Source organism: Dufourea novaeangliae, unplaced genomic scaffold (genome assembly GCF_001272555.1).
Source record: "Dufourea novaeangliae isolate 0120121106 unplaced genomic scaffold, ASM127255v1 scaffold109, whole genome shotgun sequence".
NCBI lineage: Eukaryota > Metazoa > Arthropoda > Insecta > Hymenoptera > Halictidae > Dufourea > Dufourea novaeangliae.
The window spans coordinates 1296645-1320498 of NW_015373997.1; the positions used below are offsets into that span (position 1 = coordinate 1296645).

At 38.8% G+C, this 23854-nt stretch overlaps 2 protein-coding genes across 2 annotated transcripts in view; one reads left to right on the forward strand and one right to left on the reverse strand.

Annotated features, from left to right (window-relative positions):
- Positions 1 to 1241: 1241 nt before the first annotated feature.
- LOC107188061 (glutathione S-transferase-like) lies at positions 1242 to 22460 on the reverse strand. Its single transcript, XM_015576302.1, has 5 exons — positions 22338 to 22460; positions 8538 to 8698; positions 6573 to 6740; positions 3084 to 3226; positions 1242 to 1409 (listed from the first exon to the last, which is right to left on the reverse strand). Exons 2-5 carry the CDS (start codon positions 8680 to 8682, stop codon positions 1242 to 1244), a joined length of 624 nt encoding a protein of 207 aa, XP_015431788.1. The 5' UTR covers positions 8683 to 8698; positions 22338 to 22460.
- The window catches only part of LOC107188064 (organic cation transporter protein-like), a 67656-nt gene continuing 45951 nt past the window's right edge, over positions 2150 to 23854 (forward strand). The window contains exon 1 of the mRNA XM_015576304.1: positions 2150 to 2185. The gene's annotated coding sequence lies outside the window, so the exon portion shown is untranslated. The remainder of the gene's footprint in view (positions 2186 to 23854) is intronic.

The following is a 23854-nucleotide window of genomic DNA, read 5'->3' on the forward strand; positions in this document are numbered from 1 at the left end:
AGACGAAATTAATTTCATGAGATAAATATTCCTCATAAGCACGACATGTGTATATGCATTATACAATAATTTCAAAATAAAAAGTATATTTTTCGAATCTTCTAATCACAAAACAAATTTCTGTCCAGGTCCCATTGCTTTGCCTGTTTCCTATAAAACTATGTATTTGCATAAACATCCGCTGTCTAATAATTAATCAGTGAAAGGAATGAATGCTAAATTGCCCACTTCTTTCTAGGACATTGTCATTGTTATTATTATTATTAGGCTCGATCAGTCGATATTTTTTTTTTGTAATTACAACGGCTCAACATACATCGTATAGTTTCTTAACGCTTAATCGGTAACATTTAGTATACAACTTCGCGCACGATCGCGACTATATTCCTTGTGAATTGATCTCTTCGTCTCCATCGATCGACCATGGTAACGTCGTACCTTCACGTGAATGCAATCCTGAATGAACGGTACAGGTATTTATATAACTAATTGTGCACGTTGAGGTATTATTTCGAAACATTTCGAACCGATGAGACTTTTTATCTGAAGGTAATACTTAAATGAAAAATAGTGTTCGATGTACAGCGTATATTGGAGATTAACTAACGCAGTGTTCGTGCGTTCCAAAACGGGTCTAATATTTTGTTTCTTTTATAATAAAAAATCGTAGAATTCATTTCTTTTTCAAGAACATTTCCTGTGCATTTTTTGTCGTTACAGATAGAATATTTTTGTACCGATGTTCGATCTTTAATCATGCTATTCTTTGCAACATTAGTTGATGTATATTGCAATCTAGCGACAAGCGAGCATACGTTTTCGATTCGATTTCGATATTGGTTAAATTTAACGCAAGACAATGTAAAGTAGTAGCTTCTGAAACAGTACACGAGGAACGTGAAAAAGAAAATTAGGAAATTAACAGATGAATATTACATTTGGTAATAGAGTGCGTAATATGCAAAATAAGATAAAGATTCAACATTCCGTAGTATTAAAGAAAACCGGAAAATCATGTTTCCTTACTTCGCATTTCTTCGACGCACGTGCCAGGCGAAGATTTACAATATTTCGCAACGGTTTTTACACATCGATAGAACACACGGTGACATTGACAATTCGAAACGTTAACGAACGTTTAATAATATTCGGCCAAGCACACGCAGACAACGTAGATATGTACTCGTTCTCATTGGAAGTAAAAAAAAAAAAAAAAAAAAAAAAAAAAACAGAAACGACGTTTAGAATTCCGTGTGAGGTCGTTTCGCGAGCCAATCAGCAATGGCAGGTATCTCGTGGACTCTCTTCTTCAGCGCCCGCAATCCGGGATAATTTTCCAAGGCGTGCCTACCGAATATGTTCTCGAAATTCTCGAGGGCCACGGCAAACACAAAGTCCGTCCACGTGGTCTAAAAACAGCAATCCCATTTCGATAAATGCTTCCCTGAAATTCCGCTGTAAACTGATGGTCAAATGTCCATAATTTTCATGCACTACACGTTCCGGTTATTTTACTAATCTTTTGCAAACAACGCATAGTATATGTCAGTCTTTAATTCGGCATAATTAATATTGTGATCGTTTAACGACTAAATTGTTAAGTTGTACTTTTTTGAAGAGTCAGTGACGCTTCGATATCCATGTCAGCATACTTTCTTAGATAAAAGTGACAAATATTCGTGTATATTTTATATCGGTCGTTATCCCTGTATTGTCTGTTTTCAATTTCTCATAAAAAAATAGAAGGATCTTTCATTGAATAAAATGATGAAAATGTAGCGTAGTCTGCGATGAACATAATTCTACGTGTCGAAATAAAACGAAAATCAAAAATGACGAAATTCTGTTGGAGACTCTGATTTCAAGTTATTAACGGTTAAACATTCAGGTCAGAAACGCATGGAGCCAGGCAATCTGCGTGCAAGCGGTAAACGTAGGGGCACGACAGTCATGGCCACACACACTGGTGTTTTTTGAAAAAAAAAAAAACGTCCTTACTTCTTGGACAAACATGTATTGTGTACCTTATCCTTGGTACGATCCCAAACATCTGCAGGTACTATAACATATCCACTCGTTGTTTACACATTTTTATTACCTTCCTGCCCTTTCCGTGGGATTCGAGTAACGTTTCCTTAGTTCCATTGCAGTCGTCAACGCGAAGACATCTAGCCGTCGTGAAATGGTTCTTATATTTTTTTTATAGTATTAATTTAATTTATTTATTATATTAAGTTTTATTATAGTTTATTTTCGTTTGTGTAGTGTTTCTTCTGTGTGTGTGCTGTGCTTTCCTTCGTGAATTTGAACGATTAACCGGGCTTAATTTCGTGCAACGATTTACATCTCCGTGTTCATGAGGTGTCGCAAGAACGTAGTCCAGGCTCGACTGCAGGTGTTTTACATCACTTTTTCGGCTATGGGGTAAAATGTATTTTCTTTTAAGCGACGCCAATCTACGTGTCCGATACTGTCGCGTCCTACGATTACCGCTTGGTACGGGGATTGCCTAGCTTCAGGGGTTTGCGATCGGAATTTTCAACTGTTAATAAGTTGAAAACGAAGCCTGCGACATAATTGTGCCAGTCTTGACTTTTGTTTTATTTTAACATTCAGATTCATCCTGTATAATTAGCTTTGCAATGTAAAGCTTTAAATGAAATTAAAGAGTACGCGACCCAAGAAAAACTGTGACGGCTCTTACAATATCTGACGTTGAATTTTAAGTATCCAAAGATTGTAAATATCAATTAGTCTACTCTCTATAACGACTGGAATATCTTTCAGAAGTTGAATCGGTTTAAAGTTGGATACTTTGAAGATTTTTATTATCCGGCTCGATTATCAATAACTGAGCTGACTAATTAATAAGACTTTCAAGGCTTCGAGAACTTCGTTTAAAATTGATTATCGCGATGCCTTGATTGCTAATTGAACCACTATAACGTTTATAAAGAATTGGATATTAGATAAACGTGTAGTTCTTTTTATTATTCTGCGTCTAATATGTCGTCGAAAGTTTCGGTTGCAAATAGAAAGAGGTCAAAGAGTTAAGTATTAAATCAAACGGAACGACGACTTACGGTGGAGCCGACGGCGTAGCCTTCATTTTCGCCAACAGTTTGCTCGAACTTGTTCAAGTAAAACGGTATAGTTTCTTTCAGAAGTTTCGCCTTCTTTTCCTCCTTCTTGGAAAGATCCTCTTCGTTGCGATACTGCGATATTACTGAAAGACAATGACGTCAGAACGCCGAGTCTAATTTATCGTTGCCGAAACAAAAAAAAACCGTAAACCGAGAAAGTTTAGCAAAAGAACTATTAACATTCCTTGCGAACGCCTCTTTTTACGTTCGTTGATTTTCCTAAAGTTCATTCCAAGCGCCACCCCTCTATTGTTTCCCCGATAGATCGCTCGGAAACTTTGGAAAACTTTGCGAAGAGCTGCGAGAACCTGTTTTCACGCAGTGATTCAAAGGAAGCTTAACGTTTAAAAAATTGGCTGAACAAGCAATGAATTCGAATAATATTGAGAAAATTGTTACTCTTTATCGTCTGCAATGATTTTAAGGGAAAAACGTGGTGAATGATCTTTGTTGTAGATCCATCAATACGTGAATCTCCCAGGTAACGAATCGAACCACGATTTTCGTTTCCTAGAATAGATTCATCTTCGTGTGTTTGATCTACCGTACGATGTAACCCTGATCTTGAATGACACGTAACAATTTGTACATCCATTCGGAGGTGTGTTTAGTTGATCACCTTGATTCCCGCGAAGTCCGTGGAAAAATACGAAATATAATTGACACTTGTAAAAAGATTTATTCGTTATTTCCCGCGAGTCATTTGAATTCGAAAATTACATTCGAAAAATGCTAGGTGTTGCATTAGAAACAGAATTTATTATAATTTACCGTATATCTCATTTAACCTGCAATGGAGTAGGTATATGTTACACATTTATCATAATCTTTACATAATTCGTCCCATATCCATGCTATTATGAAATTCAATCGTAAAAAAAACAACGAAGACGGTGGAAAAACGCGATATATGGACGTGTCGACGGGCTACAACGCGGTTTTTGCGCTCGATTGTTACGTTAACGAACATAACCTAAAGGATCATCGAAAGCTTTCGAAAAAAAAAAAAGAATCCGTGGACGTTCCAGCGGTTCAATCGTTTCAATCGTTAATGACGCTCGATTATTCTTCTCGTTGGCACTTGGCATGGAAAACGTAGTAATTCGTAATATTATGAACCGTGACAAAGATCGTTCAATTTTCTACTTGTTATGACTGATGGCGTGAAAAAAAAAGACGAAATCAGACACGGATACGTGTTTAGAGCGATTCTCTTCCGGTCAGTTTACACGATCCATGCGCGTATCGTTAACACACCATGTAAACAGCTGGTCTGTTACGTAATCACGCATATCGTAATTGGAAATTAGTACCATATCGAGCGCAGGATCTTCCCGTGCCTGGCCATTGAGTAATACTTCATTATTCCGATCGCCTCCGCAGATACAATTAAGTGTAAACAGTGTTAACAGAGGCGTTAGTGGAGTGTACGTCGTGGTTAAATCACCTGGTAAAAGAAAGGAAACTATGGCAGCTGAGATATCTTTAATTCAGGAAAGTGTTTCTTAATCATTCCCCTAGACTTCGTACATTTTTTCCTAGAAATTTTGATAATTTATACTGAAAAGGTGATTTTTCTTAATATAGCGACGGTTTTCGTTAGATATTATTTAAAATACTTTCCTTCTGAAAGTTCGGAAACAGACCCTGAAATAAGTCTGACACTCTTTTTTTCAAGATGGCGACAATTTTTCTTCCTTTGAACTTAGTACTCATTTGGGGAAGAAAAAATAATTATGAATATACAATGATGAATAAACTGTGAAAATCTGAGTTTAAGAAAGTTGCGCAGAATAACGGCGGCTATTGAAGTAAAGTTCTAACTGTCGCTCGTTCCGCCATCTTAGAAAAGTTGTATCAGAATTATAAAGCCTATTTCTTCAAAAAAAAACCTATGTCGAATAATTTATAATAAAAATCATTAATATATACTTGCATGGTTTAATTAAAGAAACAAAACAAGAAATGGGAAATTGAATCTGATTTAAAATAAAGTTTCTGATATTCCTTTTATCAGCTACTAGACACATCGTTCACGACGAAGGGCTCGGAAAACTGTTTCCTCTAGCGTCTTATTGCCTATATTATTGCCTCCCGCTATATGATCGCAAACACATTAGCAGTAAAGTGAAAATAAAAGAAATCAAGCGAGTAGGTACTATAATAAAACCTAACCTAACCTAGTCACTTTTATTAGGCTGTAACATGATGACTTCGCTGTGAAATAGTCCTTTAACGTTTCCAGACATAGCTGAACGTATTCCCCCGCAATACCTTCCTTCATATCGGACGCAATGTCCCTTATATTTCTCTTATTGAAGCGACAATAACGTCGACACTGGTCGAGTAGAAACAATATACGTTGAAAGTAAATAACTCTGAGCACGGAATTCTTTCTCTGTATTTGATTTCAATGTCGCTATTATAATTTTGAATCTCTTGAAATTTTCAATATCCTCCTGTACATTAGTACAGGACTCTTTTTCATCTATTATACTCACTGATAACTTTATGAAATTACAAAACTCTACAATTATGAATATATGTAACGCGAAGAAATGAAAACGATTCAAAAGTTCGAAGTGTTATTACTGCATAATAGTAGCAGCTCGAACATGGTAGGACACTTCTCGTTCCATTTCAGCTGCCCTACTACCCTTGAAAATACTAAACGTATGTACCTGCTATTTACTCTTTCCAAGTTATTCCAGCAAAATATATCTGTATCAGATTTAAAATAATATTAGGTGTACCAACAAGTAATTTAAAAAAAAATATGATTTATTGAAACAATATAATTATAAATGTAGATTCGTGCTGTGAAGATGTTAAAGAATATGTACACGCAATGCCGGGTCAGTTGGTTGAACATTTTTTTAATTAAGTACATTCCCCGGCGCGGAACACCCTTTTTTGCTCACGGGCTGCACGTATGTTCTCATAACTAATATTTATGGATTTGTCGTGAAAATAAAAATATTTTCCAAGTTTTGAAGTACAAAAATAACAAAATAATTCATTATTCGAAATTGCTATTATTTCAGATAAATCGAAATAACTTGTTTCAATGAATTACTTCCCATTTTCATTTCAAATAAAATTTGCCCAGGTCTGACACCAGGCTCCCCCTTTAACCCCTTGCCTTACAATTTTCTCGACATCTGCTGACTCTAAAATTGCATTCTTGTCGATAGTTTCCCAGAAACGAAAGGAATTCTGTCCTTATCGCAACTGTATTATTACTGTAAAAGTTAAATATTAATGCCAGTAACGTGGCGTGTCACTTCGAATCAAAGAAAACCGAATAATATTCTTCTTTGTTGAATCGATTTTAAAATCGTCAACACTATTCAATGTTATAAGTCAAGGGGTTATATCGCGAAACCGTGAATTTGGACCATGACGGATAGACACAGGTGTCCCACTCACTTTGCTTCAGATCTCCGAGGGTATCGACTAGTACATCGCACAGCATCGCTTCCCATTCGTCCCTTCCAGTCAGGCTATGTTTCCTCGCAAGGTATCTCGCCACCGCGTTGCTCTGCGCTATCAGTTTCCCGTCTGCCTCCAGCACCGGCAGCATTCCATAAGGCATCGCTAAGAACAAATACAGTTCGAAGGCGGACCCCGCGAAGCCCGATCGATACAAAATTCCACGGTCTTCGAGAGTGAGGGAGAGAAAAAGGTACCGTGATATGCAACGGGGAACGCTTGAATAGCGAGCACGGAACCGCTCCGATTTTAATCAACGCGTCCCCCACTAATGGAACTCCCCAGTACTTTCATTTTCGCGATTCGCCGCTACTCTATTCTTCGATATCCGTGGTAAGAATTAGGGATCGAGGAATCGAGGATTAGTTTGAAATTCGAACCGAGCATCGTCCACAGTGATCCTTTAGAATGTTCAGATACTCGATGGGTTAGCAGGTTAAAGTAATCATCTTTTGATTGGAATTTCTGCAAATTAGAATTCCTCCGTGGAATATAATATTTATTATGATAGATCCAAGTATGGGGATAATTATTTCATCCACCGCGGGTGCAAGTTGCTTCTAGATAGGTCGATAAAATGACGGTGTTTGAGAACTGTTCCTAATTTTGCTGTGTCTCACAGGGTAGTGACTACGATAAACAGTGTTTTTGGGAGTGGAACGAAACGAAATGGGTAAGGGAAAATTCAAAATTACAGATGTAACTAAGGGTTAAGGACGGAAATCGTCACCTTCAAATACAGTCGAGTTTAAATAGACTTTGGTAAAACTACAAACTGGGCAATAGTTAGTCCAAGTTACTCTTCGGTATCACGTTCACGTCAGTTCGCGAAATAATCTTAAAAGTATGCAGGGTGAATCAATAAGGACTACTGTCTAAAATAACGCATTACCTGTTAGTTGTGTACAAAAACTAGTTTTAAATTTTAATGAATTATATAGCATTTTAAGGAGTGCATCGAATGGAGGCAATTTGATTTTTTTTTAGATATCAAGGTGACCTTGAGCTTTTCAAAATCAATGAATTTTTTTTTAATACCATTACGCTATAGGTCGCTGAATTTGTCCTTCTATTAGCAAAAAGATGCATTGATCTTGAAAAAACTCAAGGTTACCTTGATATCTCAAAATAAAATGAGATATAAAAAAATGAAATTGTATCCATCCGATGCGTCCCTTAAAATCCTACATAAAATGTCAATAAATGTACATAGAAACTATCATAGTTGTTGTAACATTATTTGTCAACATTATTTAACTAAAATTGCTTATCTAGACCAGAACATATCCCTCAAAATATCGTAGATAAAGAGTTTTGAATAACGAACAAAAGATTTGAAAAGAAAGTACTTCGCCACATTTAATTGATCAAACGTGGAAATAACTTTTTAGTAAAATAATATTTCTTCTCGAATGAACAGACACTTGGCCAACAATTGCTCATCCTATACAGAACGGGAAGCCTATTTTTAGGCTCCAGAAGGGGTCGGTTATATTCCGTAGCATAACACCAGAAAAACTATATTATAATTCTATCCCTAAAATATAAAAGAAGTCATAAAAAAAACCTGCCATTCTCTAAAGGTTTATCTCATCAACTATTTACAGGTCAGAATGACGATCTTAGATACTGATGCTTTCCACTATGTATCATTCAAATAAAATTGTGTCCAACTCTGGTCATAGCTAAGGGAGGGACAGTTACCTAACAACGGACTTGTTTAGTACCTCATTCAAAGAAGAAGCATTTCTTTTACCATTCTATCAATGATAGCTTAAAATTTATGCAGATTGATCCACTTGATGTATCGACACGCCAACGATCGCTTTATCGAATCTTACAGGGGGTGTGGTGGCTGTTCAAAGGGAATAAAAAAAGGTAAAATCGAATTTTATCTCTTACATTTCTTCAGTTCCGGCCAGCGTTCCTTGGGAATTCTTTCGTCTACGTAGTCGATGCCCGCGTACGCGAATATGTACCGTATATGCTCGGCACGGCCGCGGGCGTTGAAGTAGATCAATTTGTATGTCGGCTGTCCCTCGCTCATTTTCTCTTCTCGCGATCTGAAACGAAAGAAAAAAAAGAACGAACGTCGAGCTTGTTACATCTAGCGGGTACAAATTACATTTGGATCGTGTCCCCATGATTTTTCTTCCCTTTTCGAAAAATCGAAATCTACAGATAGGATAAGCGCAATCTAATATCATCTACTCGAATTCGAATTTGTTCACAGTCGTTATTCGTGTATGGCAGGTTCGAATTCTTAATATTCGAAGATTTTCAATCGCGAGTGTAACAGAAGCATGACATCTAAAATCAGCATGAGCTTTCGACGTTGTATTTGTAGGTATTTTTATTATTTGTAACCATATGAATAATTGAAACGGCTTTTTGCAAAACTGTCTTTTATTCGGAATAAATTTAGAGAACAAATCTAGACAAACAAAGTTCATCTGTGTAGCTTTGTTTTTGGGACTTAGTTATTGCACAATATCTATATCCTTATTGATAAACGTTTCAGAATGTACATGATTAAAGAATATTAATCATTGGAATTTAAGAATTGCGGGGGTACGAATATTTCTGTGACTCACTGTATTGTATAAATTTCGTTATCTTATCTCATTAATTACAGAATTTAAAAATATGAAATCGATTTTATTCCCAATTTACCACAACAGTGACTTATGGGCGGGAGTGTACAGGGAGGGTGGGGCGTGTACAGCAAAGTATAAAGATACTTTTCAAAGGAAATTGTCGCGTTGCACTCTGGACACTTCACCACCTTTGTTTCGCAGTTGAGGGAAAGCGGAAACGTGAGGAACCCGGTGACCGCATGTTTTTTCCTTTTCTTTCAAGGAAATCTTTCATCATGCCCAGCCCCCTCGCTCTTCTACCCCCTTGCGACCAACCCATGTTTCCCTTGGCATTCTTTTATTGCAATTCATTGTTCGTCCTCTCCGCGAAACTTTTAATGCAATTCATTGTTATATGATTAATTTAAACAAATATTTCGCGACAGAGGAGCAACAATGAATTGCAATAAAAGAATTTATTAAATGCTAATATTATAGTACATTTTACTTAAGTGCAAGTGAAATGCTATTTATCACTATGTAATTTTTAGACAAAAAACGGCCTTACTATACTACAAAATTCGTTTCTTTTACAGGGTAAAAGACTGAAAAAGTATACAGTGACTCCGAACACCAGAGTTTCGGAACAATTTGTTGCCCAATTTAATTCCTCTGTCTATGACCACCGTCGTTCGTCTACCGAAACAGGGAAACAAAGGCGTGTAGTCAAATATCCTCAATTTCCGTGCAATTTCACGTCGAGGCGACCGGCGGCACTGTAACCTCGTTATCGATTAAGTTTATTTTTTGTTCCATCCCGTCGTTCTTTTTCGTAATAAAAAATCGGTCGCCGCCGTGTAACTTGATTGCCGTGAATCTAATATGAAAGTCCATGGAAACCGGAAACTCGAGAGGCGGAGGCACGACGTAAAATGCGATGGTGACATTATGTGGTATGTATGTGTATTAATTCCGTTTGGGGGTGCGCGGTGTAACTTTTATGTTTCATGAGTTAATAACTTTGAAGTTAATCAAAAAAGCATCTCTGAACGAACATTTTTTTTTTCCTCTCGAACCGTGCTGTCGTTCGCTGTGAGATCGTAATTTTGCAATCGAATCGAGTTGCGGGTAGTATTTTCCACCGGTGGAAATAGAGACGGCGGAATCGTTCGCCGTTTGGGAATCATCGAAACCACGGGGCAAGAGAAAAAATTCGTTTGACTGCTCTCTCTGCTATCTTCTAACTAAACAATTTTGTTTCACGCAGCGCAGTTTGTCGTGTATTGTCGTATCGAAGAATACGGTAAATTTATCATAGATGCCACCCTTTTTGGTTGAGAGTCAATAACTTTTTTGGTTTTGTTCTAATTAATACTTATAATATTTAGCATATATAATTATCTTTTTCCAATCAGAAGTTTGGCGTGTCTCTCCTGAATTTACCCTACAGTGAATCATCGATGAATGTTCGAAGGCTCCTCGGCACTGACAATGAGAGGTCCCCATGTTTAACGCTGACTTTTCAATGAGGTTTAGCACAGCGATAGAGCTTGGAATTCTGAAGCCAATGACATTTGTTTCAGCCACATATGGCCATCAGTTTATGAAATATTCGATGTTTAGTACCGAGGAACCTTCGAACACTCATCGACGATTTACTGTATTATTAACGGAGTGTTCACACAATCGATGTATAGCATCATGATACGGATGTATCATCTTGTTCGAAAATTTCTTAGCACACCCCACCCCCCCTCCATCCCTCCTCCCAGCAATTCCTTAGGCCACCCCCGCAATTTACAATCCGATAATTCGCGGGTGGCTTCCGTATCCGCGATGAATGTTAATCTACGCTGCGAATCTACCAGCCGTGTTGTTTCGAGGGTAACGAGGGGGTTGCGTGTTCACGTGCGTGGATCGAAGAGGCTGTTATCAGATCACCGAGGGCTGTCCGTTTCAGATAAGCCGAATATGCCCACCGGAAATCGTCGAGATTCATTGCTGACGCCTCGGAGATAGCCTGAATTAACCGGCTTCAGGCTCGTCTTGGGATCTACGAAGTCGCTCATAACTACTATAACCTATCTCGTCCAACGAATCGAGTTAGTGATTATAAACATAGGGAAGGTGATTATTTAGGTGGGACACTGGGACAGAGACACTCTGTGAGCTAATCAGTATTGGAAGATCGGACGATTTGTCGCAATTTGGGCGACTTTTGTACGGAAATTCTGATGAATTTTCTGAAGAAATCGCAAACGGGGGATTTCGGGGACAGGGTGTGTAAATCAGAACCACCGTCTCAAATAACTCATTATCTGTTAGTTGTATCAAAAAATGTTTTAATGAATTGTATAGAATTTTTAGGGACGCATTGGATGGAAAAAATTTGATATCATTATATCCTATTTTTTTTTAGATATTATTGAAGTCGACCTTGAGTTCTTTGAAGGTCACTGCATCTTGTTTTAATACCATTATGCTATAGGTCGTTGAATTCGTTCTCCTATTGACAACAACGTGGTATTAAAAAAAGATGCATTGTCCTCGAAAAAACTCAAGGTCACCTTGATATTTCAATAATAAGATTTAAAGAAATTAAATTCCATCCATTCGATGCACACCTTAAAATGTTACATATATTACTACAACGTTTTCTGATACAATCAATAGGTAACGAACTTTTTAACATATCTTTAAGTGCTAATATCTCAACTCAATAAATACTGACATTGATACTTCTTGCACTACGCCAAAAATATATTAAATTTTTATATGTATAAAATAATTTAAAAATTGAAAGGCTAAGAATATAAAGTATTGTGTGATCTTGGAGGCAAAGGAGCGGGGAATGAAAAGTATACCTAATGTACTTTCGAATTTGATGAAAAGAAATCTGGTGACATTCCATTTGGAACGAACCTACTTACGATCGATGATGTAAACTAATAAAACGGAGCATCGTGATCCAACACGGAACGCGAAGAACGGATCAAGCGAGGCGTTGAAAGGGATTCGAGGGTATGAATAGGAAGAGAATGGCGGATGGATCTTACAAAATGTCGGAGAAGAAAATATACGAGCGTGACAGAGTTACTGACGCGTAAGAGGACGTAGATTTTTAGGATTCAGGGCAAAAGACTCGAGAATCGACGGGTTAGAAGAGATTCAGAAGCTGGAATCTCGAATCCCTTTTATTCCCCGTTGGTGTTACCGTGAGAATATGAAAATGTGCTTAACACGTTTTCCATGAATGAAACGAATCCAGAACAGTTCGTTCGGGTAGACTACCTTTAAGTGTCTGAAAAACCAGTGAATTAAACGACCTTGTTTCCTGCAGAACGGGCGACATTACGACAGTCGACTCGGTCACGTGGCGCAGGATAATGAACCGAGACACGTGACGAATTTCTAGAACATCGAAATACTGTTCCCCTTTGATTTTAAAATGGATAAAACGAGCGTGATAAGTGAAAGGAAGTGTCAAACTGTTTTGCATTCAATGATCCTGATCGGATAACAAAGTGGTAGCCTCTTATCGCACAGTTCCGTCGATATTTCTAATTCTGCGACGTAATCGTTTCGTTCGATGTCAAACCTAGAAACTACGATGTCTTTAAATTTCACGGTAGTGTATAAATAATGACACCTGTTACCTCAGAGTTCCACTTAACGCAGTCTTCCTATAATGCGGTAGAAATTAACCGAGTCATGGGACAGTTATCGCTAGTTTAAGTAGTTGGTGGATTATCGGTAGTTATGAACACCGAATGATATCGGTCACGTCAACCATTCTTTGATGACTCAATCATATCCGTGACTCTAATCATCCTTTGACCACTTCAACTACAGAGGTAGTACTTATAGAGGACATCAGTTTCCACTTGTCACATTTGATTAAACGTCTTCAAACGTCCCAGAAGGAATCACCTTCCAACTAAGCATATTCGCTAATCGTGGTTAAGGGGATACTATGATGACTCAATCATATCCGTGACTCTAATCATCCTTTGACCACTTCAACTACAGAGGTAGTATTTATAGAGGACATCAGTTTCCACTTGTCACATTTGATTAAAAGTCTTCAAACGTCCCAGAAGGAATCACCTTCCAACTAAGCATATTCGCTAATCGTGGTTAAGGGGATACTATGATGACTCAATCATATCCGTGACTCTAATCATCCTTTGACCACTTCAACTACAGAGGTAGTACTTATAGAGGACATGAGTTTCCACTTGTCACATTTGATTAAACGTCTTCAAACGTCCCAGAAGGAATCACCTTTCAACTAAGCATATTCGCTAATCACGCTTTAGGGGTTGCTATGGCGACCGAAGACACCCAGGTCGATTCACTCGGCTGAGAGGCAGCCCAGCCGTGATTCTGGAGAGAAATTCTACTGTGAATGCACGCCCAGGATCAGGCCGGGGCCAAAACTAATCGGGTTAATCGTAGCGACGATCGTTCGATCTTCGTATCCGTGAGGATGAAGCGTCACGTCGAATCCCATCTCTGTGCATCATTCTCGCGGTACCACCAGCTCCGCGAACTGTTTCTGACGCCTCCCATTGTTCGTCACGGGGATTACATCGCCGGTAAACAGCGACGTTGCACGAGACAATAACTAAACCACCCCCGCGGATCGTATTATGGGAAATGAAACGCGTCCGCGGAACCGGTTCGACCGATTAACCCGGGAGGATGCTTTCAGCCAATGGATTACCGCGTAACTACCGTTTTCCGATCGATTCAACGACAAATCCGTGTGACAAGGAACCTGGATAGCTGACCTATATTTTTAACGGCATTCTCCAGTCGGACATTGAATTCCACTCGCGGCTGATTTAAAATTGTTACGAGACGTACCCACATTCCCGTTCGTATGTCAGCGGACACTTGTGTTACGAAATGCAGAGGAGGAAGGACCAGCTTTAAAAATTCACTGAAATGATCAAAGAAACCGATTCTTATCAACTTTTGCACGTTACGGAGGAAATATAAATTATATTGTGTAACAATGTTACCGTGTAGGTGGTACACCTAAATATCTCCTTCAGTTGTGATTATATAAAAAAATATGTTGCATGCAATTTGAATGGCGTCGAAGGACGAATGCGTTGCAAAGAACATTTTTGTGCAAAGGTAATTTTTTTCGAAGTTTTCAAGGTCACTCTGAAAAAAATGACCTTGGGAAAAATATATTCTTTGCAGCATATTTGTCCTTTGGCAGCATTTAAATTGCATGCAACATATTTTTTATATAATCGCAACTGAAGGAAAACTTTAAATCTCGATTGGATCGAACATTTTGATAGAATTGTTAAGTATATTTCTGACAATGAAACTTCTTCTAAATATGGAGACCAACGAAATGGTTCGACAACTCTTGTCAGTACTTTAATCCCTTTCGTCTCAAAACTCTAGCATTTATTACAATAAAAATTGAAACATCGTCGGCTGGAAAGCTTCAGAAGCGTTTGTATCTGACCTACAGAGCATTGGTTTGTATTTTATTTAACATAGGTGTATAAGTCAGTAAAATCAATAAAACGAGGCGAGTGTACACGCCTGTTAAAGATTTGCCCTCCTATTTCCCATCGAACCTCTGGACCCGGCGTGTTCCAAGAACGTTGATTGAGAGAATCGTGAAAATCTAAGCTTCTTACACCAGAAAAGATTCCGTCCTCGCTCCCACACAACCCCTGCGTTGTCTTTGAAGCAACAATCTCGTTACAGAGACTTCGATCCTCTGATACCTAATGCAATACTAACATCGGAAAGGTGTTTTAGACCCGTGTTTTCTACATTTTAAAGCAACTCTGATACTTTCGAAAGTAAATCAAAGCTGAAAGGAACGAAATACACCCGGATCCTGAAACATCCCTGTTAACATAACCCAGTGATAACAGTTTGATTTCCTTTCACGCTACAGAAATCTTATCGAGAATTTTACACTGAACCCATAAAATTGCAATAAAATACTAGAAACTTTTAGGTGAATAATTACCGAAGGATCTGATCCGATGGAGATATTAATTTCTCAAGGAATTAACACTCATAGACACAGGTAGTGGTCGATGTTGGTGATATTCGAGTAATTCGATATGAAAGTACTTAATGGAAAGTATCGAAAAGTATCGAAATTTTAGGTATAGAAACTTAATGAATTCGTATCACTCAAGATAATTTATACTTCCCATATGATACTGACTAATACGAAAACCGATATTAGAAACTAAACTTGAAATTAAATAACCAACGCAAATTCTTCCTGTACAATTCATTTTCTCATCTCTTTGGTCTAATCGAAAACTCCTCCTATGAAGATAGGTACACCCGTCCCTCGATTTCCGTGGAGTGTTTTCTCCATGTGGTTCTTCTTTATGCGGATAAAGGCCGTCTAAATGGAGTCTGCTTGTACGACAAAAAATTCTCAAGAGAAAAGGCAGTATAAGTTATAAAAATATTCATTTTAAAAAAACCTAAATGTAACGAATACTCCGAGTAAATCGAGGGACGGGTGTATGTAAATATGTTAGTCAAGTATCGAATGTTCACCTATAATCTAGAAGTGGTATCGAATGGGTATCGACACATTTGTGAAGTGTCAAAAGGATTTCGATACTTCCATAAAAGTATCAAACGGTTATCGATTAGGTGTCACATAATAATTTCATACCATTCGATACGGTATCGCAATTTTGCAGACTGGCTTCGATAGTACTGATTCGGTATCGTTCCAATCGCAGGCTATTCATAAACGAATAACGTCAGACGTGGTTCAATACTGCAACGGAATATGTTCGTTTTATCGAATCTCTGTAACTTTCTGTAAAGATCCTTTGTATTATTTCATCGGAAGTAAAGAGCTTCGTTTCACACCGAATTCGTTGACAACGCAGTCCACACGGCGGAACTGGACACAGAGACGGTTTTGGCCGACTTGGACCGTGATATTTGCAAAAGGCAAACAAGTCAATAAACAGCGGCCGCGCGATAGTGGTAGTCTAGCAACCGCATTTGACATAAAATCAATGCCCAATGGCAGACCCCCCCCCCCTCCCCCCCTCGGGCATACCTTAATTCAGTTCGTGGGCGGACAGGCTGGACGGTATAAGGGCTCAAAGTATTACCGTCGACGTTCCACGCCAACCCCTTTCAACCCTCGTGTCCCCCCTCCCCCTCTTCCGCGACTGAGGAGCTGTCTGTTCGATCGTTTTTCACTCTGGATCGTCTATTCGGAACCGAGATCGTAATTTCGATCGTGAGTCAACGGTTATCCAAAAGGGCACGGAATTCGTTATTCCAACCCCTTGTTCCGCCCCCTTTTCGTACCGATAAATAGACAATGAATCATTCCGATAAAGTGTGACGGACGGTCTTACATTGCGATTCAACGACTTCTATAGTTACGGTTCGCAGAAATGTAGGCAGAAAAGTCTTTGTAAGTCCTGTATGAATTGAGATCTAGATAATAAAAATATTGTTTTGCACAGTGTAGACATAGGTTTATCTAGAAGACTGTGCATAGAACGAACTTCACTGCAAGAAAGCGTCGGCACAGAGGGAATAAAACGATCCCATGACGATAAAAAATTTGTAACTTTCGTTCTATTCTAAATATTTTAATAAAATTTACAGGAATTGAACCTTATATTATGGCCTCTTTGCGTTGCATTAATATTTAGCGTGTTCAATATCTTTGCTAGTTTTAGTTCAAGAAAAAAAGTAACTTTTCTTTATAATAATTCCCCCAAAAACAATGGACGAATTTCTGTTTGTTGAAGTAGACTGAGAAGTTCCTCCATTGTTTTGGGGGACAATACTTTCTTTTTGTTGGTAATATTGAAAAAAAAAGTATTATGTTTTCGAATTTAGCGCATCGAAATCGGTGAGAAGGTCAAACTTCTAAATAACTGTCTACCTAAATTTGATTTCATAATAACTTTTTTACAAACAACGATGCTCAACTGAAACCTTCACAATACTACTCAGGCTGATGATCTTAACAATATATTGAAAAAGCATCGAAATCAGAAGTGGCTCCCTTATTGTAAATATTTACCTTCTAAATAATTCTCAAAAATTTTAATAATTAATTCTAAACAAAACTTCGTTTCCTCGTTCGATATTTCTGTTCCCACCCACCACGGCTGAAATTATTCGTAAATTAGCTCGAATATTTACGAATCGAAGTGGAAAAAATGAAGTTTGTATTGTAGTATGAGAATTCCAGGTGTTATCGTCCGTTCAGGCGCGGAATAACATTTCTCGAACGATTTCAACGTGTCTGTTCCGATTTCTATTGCCGTGTGCCGTTATCGAGTTGCCAATCATCACCGGACGAACGTTGCCCGGTTCATTCAATAATAAATTATCTGACGCGCGCACGGATTGATCACGAACACGTACGACCGCCCGACGAAACTCAATTACTCGCCGATCTCTGTGTGTTATATTGTAACGTGTCCCGCGGCTGTTACACACGGTGCATCCCTGTTATTAATCGTAAACACACGGTCGCGTGGCGCGATAAATTCGAAACAGGGGTAAAACCACGGTGTAATTTCGATGGGCACGTTTTCGATTGTCTTTTCGAACTGATCTACTGATCGTTTCAATTGTCGTTGAACGGAGTCCTGTACAGACGGAACAATATAATTCACCGTTTGTTAATCAAATACATGTTTACGGGTCTGAACAAATTTGTTAAGCGGAAATTGACACGATTATTTAAACATTCGCTTGTCACGTTTTAACCCTTGTGCTTTTGCCTAAAACAGCATTTTGTATATTATAGGAAAGGAAAACTAAGAATTTCGAAAAAGTATCAAAGTAAAATTATCTATATTTATGTAATCTTTTTGAACAAGATATTTGTTGTACTCCGATTGCTCAATAACTATAAATATTTTGGTTGCCAACTTTTTGTCGTTAAAAGAAACCAAACAAAAAATTAGTACTAAAGCGAGGTATCCTAAGGCTCCATGCGACCATTTGTGTGATTTTCGGATTGAGACTACTCAAAGGTTAAAGACTGATACAAGATTATAGTCATAAAAACTGTCAGGTAGGCGACTGATACCAATCGTCTCTTAAGTTTGCTATAGATTTACGGGAATATTCTTACGCCAAGCTACCCGAGACCTGCCATTAAATAAAAATCTTACAATTTCAATATGCAATTTTCGAATTATTATTCGCTAGAATCGTCATTTGGCCCACTGTGCTCGAATTTCCAAAGATTTCAGGTGAATATATACAGAGATGCGACGTCGTCAGGTTGACGAGAACGCCGTCTATCATAGACGTAATACATTTCCATTGTCCGTCGACAATTTTCGCGCGCGCGCGCGCGCGGGACCGGGAATTCGTCGTTGCTCAAGTCTCTCGCGTGAAAAAATATCCGGGCCGCGGGAAGACGGGAAAAAGTATACGACAGAATAAAAAAAAAAAATGAAAGAAGAGACCGTCAGGAGGAGAAGAAAAACGCGGGAAAGAGGAATAAACGGGGAAAAGGCGAAAAAAAAAAAGGAAAATGGAGACCTGAAGAGCTGGGACGTATAGGAGACTTTGAAGTGGGCGCATGAATAAAAAATGCGACGGCAACACGCGCCCGCGACCTATTTCAGCTCTGCCCGCGACGAGATGAATATTAAAAGGAAACAGTTCGCGAAATGTTCCGGGCCAATTACCGGTCGGGGGAATTTTTCCGAGCGGAATTTCGGTCGACGTCTTGAGCCTCCCATCCCTGCTTTTGAATACGTTATCGATGTCGAGGTGACAAGTTAACCAAGAATGTTTTTCTTTTCCTTTGTGACGTTTCTTCTACTGTGCTATAACTACTTGTTGCTGTCAATATTATCGAATGAATTTATAAATTTTAACTAATTCTTTGACTGGCGAACAGCGCCTTTAGACTTTCTCCGTTCGTTGTGACAAGAAATACGAAAATGAGTTTTTGAATCTGTTGTTGCTATGCAACCTTCGTACGCTTGTTTTGTGATAACTAGAGTTGTTAGATTTTATGAAATTTATTGAAACAATTGAATGTTTTTCAAAATTATGAACAACATTTATGGGCGTAGCCTGGTTATCAGTCAGGGGGGGGGCAAAAATATTAACACATCTAGAGTGAAAAAGGCTGTACGTAGCCAGACACACTTGAACATTGTTTGAATATGAAATAAATTATTGAAAAAGAATCAATATTTAATCATTTGCTTATTTTAATAACTCATTTCACTCGTTTTTATGTCTGTCTGCTGTTCTATTAAACGTCTACGATAAAACCGAAATTTTCCAAAAAAGCCTCTCTCGTGTTCGTCGTGATTCTGGGGTGGGAAAGTGACACGCGAGTGGTACGCGCATCTGCGAGCATCGTAAAACTAATTTGCAGACTTAAATTACCTTCTAACCTCGTTTAAGGGAACCTAAGCAACCCCGTGGCAACCTGATTTAAGAAGACTGAGTGGTCAATAAAAATTGCATTGCCATAGTTGCCGTTTCATCGGTCGAGGGTCCTTCGCCAGGAATAAAACGTTAGCCCAACCACCCCTGATACAAACGAAAACCTCCCCTTCGAGTCGCAGCTTATCTGTCGTCGGAGCATAATGCAAACAGTTGGCCCGAAGTCTGAGGATGTTATTCCCAAGTGATCGAAATTCAACAACCTCTGGTTCGAGGATCGCGAAGTTCTCACCACTTCCCGGTTCGAGTGTCTAAACTAAATCAGTTTACTTAGTTTAACATCTAACCCCACTTAATGCCAGCTTAACACGCCGACCGCTTTGATTTTCGCTATCGGGAGAAAATGTGATGATAAAATGTAACAAAGTTTTCTGTTCTTAGGAACATCTAATCCTGTTCTGGCAAAAAAATATTTCACCCTCGAAGATACAGCCCCTGAATACGTCATTCTTTTTTTTCGTACTTTTACAAGGCAGCAGCGGGCTTTTTGTTTACCTTTTAATTTAATAATTGTCTATTTTTAATGTTAGGTAATTAGGATGAAAAATACATTTTTCGAGTAAAAAAGTATTACAGAAATAGAGGATCTTAAGGGTTAAGCGTTGATTTGTACATCGATCATTTCAATTGTCAATCTACTGCTCGTTATACAGGGTATCGAAAGAATATAGCACTCATTTCGAGGGAACGAAAGGATTATTTAATTCACACGAGTCCTAAAACCAGTCCTGTCGGTGTGAAATATAGAATGTATTCGTATTCACAAGTAGTTTTCAACGTGTACGTTCATCCCTATTTAATGATTCCTGTTCTGGCGCGTATATTCGCCTGACGTACAGTCACCTCGAAAAGTAAGTGAACGGTCCCTGTAAACAGTTAGAATCTCGTAAAAATTATTCCTATGAGACCAGACGTTCTTGTGTTTCTTGATAATTTATTAAAGATTCACTGGCGTGTTCAGCAATTATTTTAGCAGTGTCGGTATAAATATTCCATTAATTACGGTTGGTTGTCACATTACTATAATTACTCGCATCGTTCAATTAGTCGGTTGTTAATTTATTTATTACCGTGCTTCCAAATTGATTCTTCTATTTACATTAAACGCGTTACAAACTCAAAAAGCTCACGTCATTGTACTCGCTCATAAAGTGAACAAATGCATTGTAGGTATATACCAAAAGGATCGATCTCGAATCTGAAACCATTTTCCTTAACCCTTTAACGCCCAGACCCCTAAATCGTTATTTCAAATTTATAAGACTCGTATATACGGGATGGTCGGTAACTGGTGGTACAATCGGGAAGAGGGTGATTCTGTATAAAAAAATTAGTCGAAAATATTGAATAAAATTTTTTCATTTGACGTGCCGTTTTCGAAAAATATCGACTTTGAATATCTGTTGGTTACGCGTACAATTAAATAGGACTTGGCTAGCGCGTCTGTTCATTAAATTCTGTTTCTACTTGCTATCACGATGAATACACGGGTTTCAGATTAATTTTCAAAGCCGATTTTCTCGATAACAAAGCTTTATACGAAAGCATTTAATTCCATATTTTCGATTTATTTTTTTAGGTAGAATCACACCATGTCCGATTCTACCACCACCTACCGACCACCCTGTATATCTATATGTTGTATCTTATTATTTTAAAGTCGAAAGTATCGATATTAAATCAAATCTATTTTTTCTTTGTTTGTTTTCGCAGGGAATAACTTGCATTTCTCAACCAAAAACATTCAGATCTTCTTCACATCGGTAAAAGAACGGATCCTCGCCGACAAAAATCAGATACTAATCGGCGACAGAATTTGACGCACTTTTAAAATGAATATTTCACCAGTGTAACACTGTCAGTTAAATGATTAATGCTACATTGTGTAACATAACTATAAAACCACCCTAAAATTTTCAATTCTATCGTGGTTTAAATAAAATCGTCCCAAGTATGCCATATCTGAAATCCTGTCGAGAAATAATATTCCTCCAGAAAAAGGAGAGGTTGTATTCCCTAGACAAAAGTGGTTCGTTCTTATTTCAACCGCAATACATAAGGATTGAAATTTTCAGGATGATTTTGTAGTTACGTCACGCAGTATCTACAGCTTCTGAACATTCACCGCGAAAAACCTGGAATGTTCCTCCCCCAATCGAACGTCAAACGGATCACAATAAACAGTCACCAGCAGTAACCATAAAACTTCAACTTCACCCTCCGTCAAAGCCTGCGAACTTCATATTCCAGGTGTTCCAAATACATTCCCGCGATAAAATACAGTCTCTCCTGTCATCAATCTTGTTTCCACCGCTACACCGAAAATCGATTAACAGAAAAGAGGTCGAGCAAAAGCCTCCCTCCCGCCCTCCCTCTGCGATACTTTCTCCGGACCACCCTGACCGTAAAGAAACGAAATTGTCTTCGAACTTTGTGCTCCAGTCGTTCGAATACACATTGCCCGCGATAACAGAACATTTCCTCTGTCCGTCGATCGTGTTCCCACCGTTACACCGAGGATCGATTGATCAGCCGAAACAGGTCGAGCTGGAAAAGGTGCTCGTTTCTCGGGACACTTGGGGCACGGATTAAAGGAAACGTGGAGCCATTGTGCCATCGTGTGGAGACAGGAAAACGTGGATTTCGAACTCACCCGCCACCAGTAATCGCGCGAAAATTCCCAACCACCACCGACACAGAAAGCTGGACGAACACTCGCGCGGAGCGGGGCTCGCACTGAGCTCGCACGCCGAAACGAACGAATCCAGGGTCCTCGTGCGCTCCTTCGGCACCACTTGCTCTCCTCCATCCGCCGCCGCCACCACCACCGCCTCCTCCCCTAGCCCTCCACGTCGAGCACGATGCGCAACCTCGGAATATTTATGCCACCCCCTCGGGCCAGGTGTCCCCCACACACCCTACGGAACCAGGAAGGGGGTGGGGCGGTGGGTGTTGAGACGAAAATTGTTTCACGACTCTGAGAAGCCTGGACTGTGGGCTAGCTGACTCCTCGATATCCACCGCCTCGTTTCCGGCCTGTTTGGCTTTTCCCTCCCTTTTTTTTTTGTATCGTGAATGCACGTGGTATTTGGTTTCAAGGGGGAATGTGGTGGTTTAACCTTGGGGTGTTCAAGGTCAAGTGGAGCTGATATGAAACGCATCGATGTCGCGTGGGATGTTGGGAACAGTCACTTTGGAGATTAGAAATGGAGTTCTTGAGTGCTTTTGGGAGACCTGGATGGCGGGGTCTTGTTCTCTTTGTGGTTAATGTGAGGTCCCTGAAAAATATAACATTAATGTTATGTACAATTCTTGTTGGAGAACTATTTGGTAACATTACTGTCTCGTACAATCTTCTCACGATCTGAGATTATTAGACTGTCGATTTTAATCGGATCAAAATTTTTATCGGATGCAACGAGTTTTCGATTTGATTCATGACCCAATGATACACTTAAAGAAAGAAAGGAATTCCTACTTTTCTTCGTGTCTTTATAATTTACTTTATTGAATGTCAATTTGCATACAAAATCCGTAGTCTAATGATAATCTGCGACGTGTGTTAATCTTCATATTTTATTTTATTTAATTAACATCAAGCGCGCAATTTCTGCATTAAACGTTTTCTGAAAATTCCTCTCTATTTACCGTACAGAGGAGGAATTAATTAACCGACGGTATTTCAGAGATAAATTCGGAGGAAGCTCCGAATATTTCATGGATTATGCATCTGTTTCTCTGATTGCGTTTTCCGATGAAATAACGTAACATCGTTTCCAGGCGAATTTCACAATCATTGATCGCAGAAGACTGGAAACGTGAGCTGAACAAAGTTTATATTAATAAGAAATAAACACTCCGAAGTTCGATGAAGGTGCGGATGAAGATTTATAGATAAGTTTAATAGAACGTACACGAGTGTACGATCCCCCTACTGGCCACAGTAGAACGTACCCGTATGTGATCAGACACGAATGCAAACAGGTGGAAATCCATCAATCACCTGTGATATCTTCTTTCCGATAAAAGATTCTTATCTGCCATACTTCACCATACCATATTCACTCGTATCTTGCCCTGTGTACCTTGGCGATCCTTAAAATCCAGCAACTGCAGTTAGATTTTCGTCAAGTGGCATTCTAGAAAAAAATCTACTGTGTTACGTGAAAA